The sequence below is a fragment of the Fringilla coelebs genome (genome assembly GCF_963513975.1).
Source record: "Fringilla coelebs genome assembly, chromosome: 3".
In the NCBI taxonomy this organism is placed as follows: domain Eukaryota; kingdom Metazoa; phylum Chordata; class Aves; order Passeriformes; family Fringillidae; genus Fringilla; species Fringilla coelebs.
Genome location: NC_140030.1, coordinates 51,413,870 through 51,423,957, shown reverse-complemented (window position 1 = coordinate 51,423,957; position 10,088 = coordinate 51,413,870). Strand labels below are relative to the sequence as shown.

At 39.1% G+C, this 10,088-nt stretch overlaps 1 protein-coding gene across 2 annotated transcripts in view; it reads right to left on the bottom strand.

Moving 5' to 3' along the window:
- Positions 1 to 764: 764 nt before the first annotated feature.
- Positions 765 to 10,088, bottom strand: part of PKIB (cAMP-dependent protein kinase inhibitor beta) — a 52,885-nt gene continuing 43,561 nt past the window's right edge. For both annotated transcript variants that reach the window (XM_084202033.1, XM_084202032.1), the window contains exons 2-3: positions 5,216 to 5,390; positions 765 to 1,548 (exon numbers count right to left, since the gene is read on the bottom strand). In XM_084202033.1, the coding sequence (XP_084058159.1) occupies positions 1,463 to 1,548; positions 5,216 to 5,363 (234 nt within the window). In that variant the 5' untranslated portion in view covers positions 5,364 to 5,390 and the 3' untranslated portion in view covers positions 765 to 1,462. The remainder of the gene's footprint in view (positions 1,549 to 5,215; positions 5,391 to 10,088) is intronic.

Below are 10,088 nucleotides of genomic sequence, written 5' to 3'. Positions count from 1 at the left end.
CACTGTGGTTTTCAGCTCTGGTCCTCTAGTGTCAGCTAGTTCACTCTCTCAGACTTTCTTAAGCCACCTGTTTTGATCCAGTGGAATAAGTTCTTTTACCTTTCCAAATTGGAAAAAAAAAAAAAATGGGATGTTGTGCTTGTTAAATGAAAACAGGTTTAAGAGGAGGTAACTAATTGTCAGTTCAGTTGAATTAAACTGGATCCTTTATTGAATGGTCCCCAAAAGCCAGGGTATGAGTAAATGCTCAGTAGGAATGAAACTTATACCTTACAAGCTCTCTTGAGCTCTTACAAGCTCTCTGCCAGGTTTTGATTACACAAATATTTCATAGATGGAATACCAGTCACATGTGGGATGTACCCACTGGAGATGCTTCTGCCATTTTCATGGTGTACATAAGTGGCTGCTGCCCAAGGAATAGTGAAGGTTCATGTCTGTACCTGAATCTTAATTCTCCTACAAGAAGGGAGGGAATGCCAAGTATTTTCAGGAGCATGATTGCCAAAACAAAACAAATCCTTTTGGTAGAGAAAAAACTTTGCCTAAAATCTTTGTAAAAATCACAATGATTGAAACATCTTCACTGTCAGCAGCCAACAAAGCAAAACACAAATGAAATAAAATAAATTTGTATTAGTGGGCTTTAAATATTATCCTACAGGAGAAACATTAAGAAATCAACCGAAGACAGAAAAGATTATAGATATTTAATTTCCACAGTGAGATTAAACAATTTTCATCATATACAAACATACCTACTTTACTTTAGGCACACATGAAAGCTACAATATTCAGCATGAAAATGAATGGCTGAAGTGGCAGGACTGCTAAGAGTGGGAGAACTGAGATGATCTGCCAAAATCAAACAGAGGTAAGGAGAGTCTGAAAACAAACACCGATGTTTATGCAGTTTGTAAAACCTTCTGGTGACAGGAGTAGGAGAAAATTTTATGTAATTTTTTTTTCTCACACCCATCTACATATGTCTAATGAGAACAAAAATCTCAGGAGATAAATTACAGATAATGTCTGTAATCTAATATATACTTAATATCATGTTGTGGAGAGTGAGCACAACTCTGTGCCAGAGAGAAAGAAGCTGGTATGGGAAATTAAGAAACAGGATTTTTATTTTGAAACAATGATTAGCTTCTGGTAGGTATATTAATTGGAACTGTCAAAGAATATTAGTTAGGATGCATACAATAACCAAAACAAGAGAGAAAACTGAAAACAAGAGATATGTTCTTTAGTTTTCTTTCTGTTTGGATATGTAGAACATTGCTTTAGAAGGATGACAGCGGAAAGAACTGTATGCCATCCACATAATCATCTAGGTACAAGTGTGTTGCAAAGTCATGTCTGTGCCGCTAAAGTTGCTACCACACTTCAGAAGGGGTGACACAGGGAAACTGGGAAGTCTGTTGATGGGATTCATTAACCCAGGAGTCCTTAGGTGTTAGGAATCATTGCGTTTTCCTTCCGCCTCTTGACTTTCCAGCAAGGCTTTGGATGATGACACTTCTCCACCCTCTGCTCCTGCATCTAAACAGAGACAGAATTAAACATTTATACCATACACATTCTCACAGCTTTTAAAATGTTTTTTATTTGGATTCACTGATCATCTCTGTTTGGACTGGCTCTTTAGTACCACAGTCATGGGTGCTTTAGAAAGAGAGATTAACTCAAGAGATAAAGAACTTGGGAGAGGCACCTGTTGGTGTTGATTTGCCCACTTCTCGCACAGGCTGATCAATCTGCATTTGGCTATAAAAAATAGATTGGAAATGGCTTTGTATTACTGTCACTATTTTTTTTTCTGGGTCATTTCCAAAATCAAATTAAAATGTTGCATTCCTTTGAGCACTGTGGGGTTTCAGGTTGATAACATTTCAGTTTATGGACATGCCAGTGTTCTGTTTGACCTTCTTTGACAAGAAATACCTACATGAAACTTACCCTGTCTTCATAAGATGGGGGGATTTTTTGTTACTCTGAGTTGGAAGTTCACTTTTCCACAGATTAGAGTAGAATGCTTACATGACTGGTATAAATAAAAGCTCCTCAGTGTCTCTGGTCATTATATGTACTATTCCATGCTGATCACTTTTGATTCATTGAGAAGCAGAAGCTCCTCTTGCCTTGGTTTCCTTACAAACCATAATAATAATTTTTATATTACCTTCAAGCCCCACATGCTAGCACCAGTGGCAATAGCATACCCAAACCTATGGCAGTCCATAGCTTTTGGGGACAAGGAGGGGCCTGCTCAGCACATCTGGCTGTACAGTCCTCCACTTGATACTCCACCATCTCCTCCACAGTCATAATCTGAGGGGTACATTTTCTCACTTGCTATAAAATATCAAAAACACCCAAAAAAGTTATATATCTTGGTCTCTACATATGACAGCAAATATATAATGCTGTACTCAATTCATCAGCTAAAGCCCTTGGCAGAAACTGCTTGATGTTTTAAGTCTGCTCAGAGATTCAGAGGCTTTGGAGTTCTATAGCAATAAGGAACCAAGTTACTTGACACCCTCCAGCCTTATGTAGCCCACCAATGTTGTGGAAAGGGAGACAGAGCAATCTACTCTATTGGCTGTTTCTGTGCAGGCTGGACATCTAATATCAGTGGAGTCTTTCAGACAGGGTAGAGGAAAACAGTTTGTTAGAGGAAATCTAATCTCATACTTGGTGGCACTTAGGTGTGCAACGGGTGCTAGTTAAGCTGCTGAGTGTTATTGGCAGAATGCCCTAACACGGGTACCAAATGTGGAAGACCAGTATAGCTTCTTGCTCTCAAACTTGCAGCCTCCTCTGCAACCTCTGGATCACCGTGACACTAATAAACTATTCAGTGTGGTTACAGACCACCTGTGCAAAGTCTCAGCACTCCAAAACTTACACACAACAAGAGGAGGATCAGATATGATACAGATGGCCTGCATTTCAGAGTTAGGCTCCAAGATAAATAGCTGTTTTCTGTTCATCTCACAAGAACATCAGTTTTGTGTGGCTTGCAGAGTTCATTGGTATCTGTATCATACAGATACAGTCCTTGTGTATTCATAAAAAAAATAGAGAAGTCTCTTTCGTCTTCTAAACCAGCAAGTATTAGTACATCCTGTTCCTGACTTTTCGCTATGACAGTAGCTGACACCATTTTAGAAAGAGGATATGTATGATCCAATGAGCATTAGCTAAATTTGAAACAAGATGGAGAGAGTCCTCCTCACTATTTCCCATAATCTTCACTGAATCTGAATTTCAGAGTAGCAACAAAATAGGGCATGCTTTATATAGCCACATGTTCCATCTTCTCCACTTCTCTCATTTATCTAATTTCTTTGTTCTGAGCTGCAAATGACTTTCCTTTTTTAACGACTTATTGTTAAAGTCAGAAATAGGCAAAAGAAATGCCTGTTAGAGACCCAAAACAAACTGTTTCCCTGTCACAGCATTTGAACTTCAAAACTGTCTCTCCATTTTGATGAATTCTCCTTTGTTTGCTTGCTATCTCATTCAAGCTTGAACTTACAACACAATGAAGCTGAAATTTCTGTCTGATACTTGTGGAATTCCCATCCCCAGAAAGCACCCAAGCTGTCAGAGTGGACCTAACTGCATCCTGTACTCTGTATTATCACTACTGTAAACTGCTGATAACAGAATGTGCTGCCTTCCAACATGCTCTGGCACAGCTATATGTCAATGACAAAAGCCAAGGACAATTCCATGTTCTTAATTTTCTTCAAATCCTGTCAGTACTGACCCTGTTTTCTAAGAAAGCATCAATACCTTTTGCTAAAACTAACATAGCAGCTGTGTTTCATTTCTTCTTCTCAATGAATTGGATGGAGACCAGGAGAGGAGGACTACTGTGCCACCTGGAGGGCTAGATATTTATCTTATGCCATGCTATAAGTTTTCTTATAAAAAGATTTGCACTCTTTCCTGTTTGTTTTGTAGGGACTTAATTTTCATATTCATAGGGAAAAATGTTTCCTCAAGACAAAATAATTCCTTCTTCCAGAATCCATTCAGATTCTCATTTTCCTCACTTCTCCTGATTCAAGTCAGGATATGGTCATTCCGCCCTTCTCACTCCTCCAGGAAATGTTCTTTCTACCTGCTCAGCAGTCCTTTGATAGGCCTATGTGGGGTTTAGATTACAGAACCCCAAACACATTCCTATAGATTAAATCACCAAAATAAAAAACAATTTGAGATCAAATAAATCCTTCCCCCTGGCCTTTACTGTGCGTTAGCAGGCTGTTCATCTAGAATCCTGTAATTTCTCTGGGCAATGTAAAAGGAGGATATGCATCCCTGGAGACTAGGAATCCCTTTAATGATCTACTTCAGTTCAGATTCATGGACAGTTCACACCTTAGCGCAGGCTTGCCTTCCCCTTTGCTGCACTCACACCATCAAAGCTACTGGATGTGGGACCATCTGTTGTGGTGGCACCACAACAGCAACAGTGATGGGCATGAGAAGAAAAGGTTTTCTGAAAAATATTCTGATTCAGATGAAAAAAAGTAGGGACAGACCATGCTCAGGGCCAGTCCATATTTTTTGTTTCTTAGGCATTAGAAATCAGATTTTTCTGAATCTGAAAATTCCTCTGAAGTCACTCTGAAAGTAAAAAGAACTCACAAAGCTTGTGTTGATTAGACCTGTGCTATCAAGAGAGCACTTTATGAAATTAAAGGACATGGAAAAATAGGGCACTGGTCTCAGATAGAAAAGTTGAAAGCCTACTAAGCAGGAGTAAAATACTATAAACACTACTCTTAATGTATATGCCTATATATTCTGAGAGCTGTCATTGTACCAACGGCACAGCTCTGCTGTCTTATGCAAAGTTATCTCAGTGCAGTAGTACACTGGAATTTATAGCTGGAGTGATGTGTTTTCCAAGTTGCCTGGACATACAACTCTTAAGGAAACTAGAATTCAGTTCCCAGCACTGAGCTGTTTCCCTAAGCTGCTAACATTGGATCTGTGGATGGATATGGGTTAATATTAACTCATCTCATAAGGAGGCACAAGTGATAACTGCTTTGGAAGGTTGAATTTAATTCTAAATGATAAAAGGAATAGTATTGGAATCAAAACTGCACAGTGGTGGAAGTCTTAAAAAAAAAACCACAAATGACGACTGCATATAAATGTCCTTTTCTGAATGCCCAGCCATTACCTTCTGAAACAGAGAGCTCAGCCAGTTTGTGTGGCAAGTCTGAAGTCCCAGCACCAGCAGGAGAGCCCAGGATATCTGGTAAGGCGTTTCGGCGGCCTGACCGTCCTGATGAGGCAAAATCTGTGACCACAGGCTCTACATCAGTCATTGCTGACTCCTTTCCTCATAGCAACATCTGCATATGGAACAAACAGAAGAAGAAAACAGCTGTAGCCTGATGGATGCTGATCATCTGCTCAATGGTACAATAGCCAGAGGCTTTGACCAAGGGTTCTTTTGTTATTAAAATTCATACATTTCAGAACTGAGTGTTTAAGCTTTATTTCTTCCCCTGAAGAAGATAGAAAACTGTCTGTGCATGTCCTTACAGTGCCATTTGCACATCAGACTAGCACAATGAACAACTCTGCACCGACAAGAAACCTGTGAATAGGGTCAGCAACACCCCTTTCTGCCAGCCGTCCTTTTACTATGACCTATTCCCTCTTTTTAAGCGGTTTTGCCATAGAACCACTTGGAAGAAACGAAAACTCTGTTGTCATACAGTCTGTGTGAAGTAAAGCATGTTTTCCTTATTATGAATCTTGTTCAGATTCTTATTTAGGATCTTGTTAGAACAAACTAATTTCTCAAAGAAGCAAACTATATAAAATGACCTCTCAAAGCACAAACCGAAACTCTTTGTAGAATTTCTTTATCTTTCGCATATCAAACCACTTGTTTTCCTCTGCTGCCTGTTAGTCTGGTTTAACCTTCACTTGAGCATGTGACATTCGTCTAATAAATAACTGAATGCTGGAAATAATGAAACCAACCTATTCTGCTCCTGTGATCCCCGTCTCAAAGCCCACTGAACAGAATGGGAAAACTGTGACTACAATGGGGTTTCGATCAGGCTCAGAGATGTTTGCATGATCCCAGTCAAAGGATGAAGTGTGAACACCTAGAGCAGAATACTTGTCTGCAAGTGGCACACAGTGTGTGGAAACTGCTCTTAGCAGTCACAAAAGGCTATAATGCAATCATTTACACAATAATGTGATAATTAACAGACCAATTTATAATAATTAGGAATCCATTACTCAATCAAAAGCAATATTTAATTGCTCTATATGAATGAAGTTCTGTTTGCAATGTGGGAGCAGGAATGTTGTCTCTGTGTAAATACGGTCAACTTTTTGTGTGGGAAGGGATACAGATGGTACTGGAGATCAATCTGACTGGAGGCTGTCAGCTTTTGGTTGTCAACTGGCAGTATTTAGACAAAGAACTGGATATGGAAAGTGTCAGTCATGTTAGTGTTGTTCATATAAGAAGCGGAGCATCACAGTCCCCCTTTTAAAATTCTGCTAAGCTTGGAAAATATTATTGCTTTCATTTCATGGCTAGAAAAAATTATAAAAATAGATATCAAACATTACTTGCTCTGCTGTGCAGAAAGGAGAGGCAGAACTTTGCTTACTGATGCTGACCTGCCATTTCTACCACAAATATTTTCTCTTCTCCATCAAAGTATCTTTCAGCTGTGTCAATCCAAAACCAAGAAGAAATATTCTTATTTTTCTTTGTATCTCTAAGTACCTTGTAATAGAAGAAATGAATCCTTCTTGACAAGAAACAAAGGCACAAGAAGGACCGCTAAGTCTCAAAGGTGACTGAACATGCAAATAAACTGCTTGCTTTAACCAAGGGCAGTAAGTGAAAGGTATCACATGGAAATTTAGCAGAAGGTTCTTGTTCTGCAGGAAAACAGGTCAAATCCAAATGAAACTTTTCCATCAGCGGCAAAATGTAGAAACTATATATGGGAATTCAAGAATGACGTTTTTCAGAAAACAAGTAAAAATCATGGAGTCATCAAGGTTGGAAGAGACCTTTAAGATGATCCAGTGCAATGGTCAAACATGCCTTGATATTCTCAGTTAGATTTAGCATGATACTGTCAGAGTGTGAGATCAGCACTTGGCATGAAATATGAAAAGAAGGAGAATGAATCCATGATTATATACACAGTCTCATGGCTTTTTGGGGGTGTTCATATTTATTAAACTCTAGGTGTCCTAAATCCTTTTCCTCATATGCTCACGACAGCAAGTAGAGGCACTGTAAATTACACTTCAGAACAGAAAACATTTGGGGTCTTCTTTTGCTTAGTAAAATTGTTAAAATTACTCTCAATGCCAAAATACCAGCATGCTTGCATTTCCTGCTCATTTCATTTCATAATGAATTTCATTTCATTAATATGGTGGAGCCAAAAATACTGTTGTGAGTAGACTGCAGTTCAGTAAGATCTACAGAATGACATTAACATGGAAACACATTTTCTCAAGCCTGCCTTGGGACTTTTCCCCTCCCCACTTTTCCCTCTTGCATGGATGTTTTAGCCCCTAAATTGTTACTTTTTAAATTGAGAAAATCTGGTCTACAACTCATGCCATATGAAGCTACTTTCTTCTGCAGTACAGTTTGCATTACAGTTTGCACTTCTGCACTTGTTTCAAAGCCCTCCCTTTCCTCTCCAGCAAATCTCTTTCTCCTCTGATGTAATCTCCCTTCACTGCATAATACTAGACAACCCAGGAAGATGATGAAGGACACAGTCTGACGTGCCTCCACGTAAGTGAATTTTGATTTATGTACTTGATTAAAAAAGTATGCAAATCTAGACAAATCTAGAACATCTGTCAGACAGAAATCAGCTGATCATTATCCACCCGTCTGGTGGCCATAATTCAAATTTAGCTATCTAAAAATACATCCTTTATATACATAACATTTACATTAAGGGGTTTTTACCTTTGTTTCTTCTATCTACACTGCACTAGCACAGCATGCTCTCTAAGTACATTTGAAAGATGAGGGACTACCCCAAGAGGCTTAGAATTGACATTACAAAATTATTACAAATGTAAGTCCATTTATAGGTCCATATAACCAAAAACTTAAGCTCAACTCCAAACATATGACAGACATTATTCAAAGTAGCTTGCAGCTGTACTTGAGAGAAATGCCATTTTGTTTGTTAATGTTCTACGGGATTTCTTCAATTTCATTCCTGAGGGTGTCTTTTATCAGTATTTTCTAAGGCCTACATCCAAGTAAGGATACAGAGTTTCTCTGCTCTTCATCTGTTTCTACCTTTACATTTTTTAACACATTCACTGGAAAATATCTACCTTTCTGGCATCTCCCTCCATCTGTTAAGCACAGTATTATTCATGCCTACTCACAGAATAAACAATAATTACAGTGTGCACAGCATCTATTTTTCTCAAATCCACTCCTCCTCCTCCTGCTGCCAACATCTTCTTCTGCTTCACTGAACCTACTTTGTTCTAGCCTTATCCAAGACAAAGATAATGTTGCCATGTTGCCAACGCCTGTGTGCAGTTGCTTCTCTGGGTTTCCAAATTACTGTCATCATTTTTCTCCTGTGTGACTGCTTACCAGACTAATGGAGCACAGTTCCAAAAGAACAGTGCCAGATTTCCAAATCCCAAAGTTCTGAACCACCCCAGTTCCCTTTCTGCCATAGGAAAAGCCCAGTCCACCCAAAAGTATAAGGCAACTGGGTGGAAAAGAAGAGCTGGGCAGGGATGGAGGCTGTCTGCCGAGGGTCAATAGTAGGAAGGCAGGTGCGCATCCCAGAAGGGCTCATCTAACCAGTTAAGAGACTGAAGGCTATGGCTGGCATGCCAGCTAGCACTCCAACACTAGGATTAATTTTGAAGCTCATTATTGGGCCAAGACAGTGTTAAGGAGGTTTTGGGAGTATTAGATTAATCCTCTCATATATGCCTCTGAAATGCCTGCAGGATCACTCAGAATGCACAACAGATAACTCAGGTGTGCACTGGGGAAGGAAATGCTCTGCTTGTGAAAACTGACTACAGCCAAAAGCAAAACTCAGTTAATGATCTATCAGATATACAGGTAAATGTCCCCAGACAAAACAATGGCAAGTAAACTACCAGTGGCATTTGCTCTAAAAGACAGCTAGTTTGTTAATCTTTGAGTCTTCTTTTGCTGACAGCATAGCCATCCCTTTGGGGGGAAATGATTCAGAATCTGGTGAGAATTTCTTTAAATAAATGACAGGAAAAGAACAAATAATTCTCCTGAAACAATTTGTGTTGAGAATCAAGGGAAATAATGCTTCAAGGTGCTCAGTTGTAGCAGGTGCCACAGTCCACATTTAATGTCAGTGCTGTCACTTCTTCAGTCTTATCTGTTAGAAAATAGATAAATCACCACCTTAAGTACTTGTGAAACCTAATTTTGCTTCTGAGCTTTCTACTGTCTAACACAGACAAAACACCAGATTTGTTCTGCTTGGAAGGACAAACTATTCCTCAATAAATATCAAAAGGTTCCCAGCATTGGCACTGTGGCAACTCCACTGCATGCAGGAGCCTAAAAGACCAAATTCATCACTCCTTGCTATTCAGACACTTTTGTCAAAAACTAATGAATAGTCTCTGCCTATGCTATCAGAGAAAGCAACATTTCCCAAACACTGTTTGTTCTGAATGCCCTTTAGCAGAAAAAAACTGGAAAGCATGAAATCCTCTCACAAAATAGATGAAAAATTCAATAGCCAAGTAGTACTTTCAGAACCAGACTGACTGATTCTGTCTTGTGGGTCTCTTACTGTAAGATGCATTTCAGCATCTTAATATATTCAGAAAAAACTTTAGTCCTTCAAGTGGTGTTTAGTATGTCTTTATTTACTTGCAATGAGTGTTCTCCATGTACCTCTACCCCAGAAGCCTGTAGGTTCAAAACTTTCTAAGTAAGGAGAACAGAAAACATATTGAAAGAAGTGCTTCCCACTGTGCAACTGAGATAAAAACCACGTCTTCTTGCTATG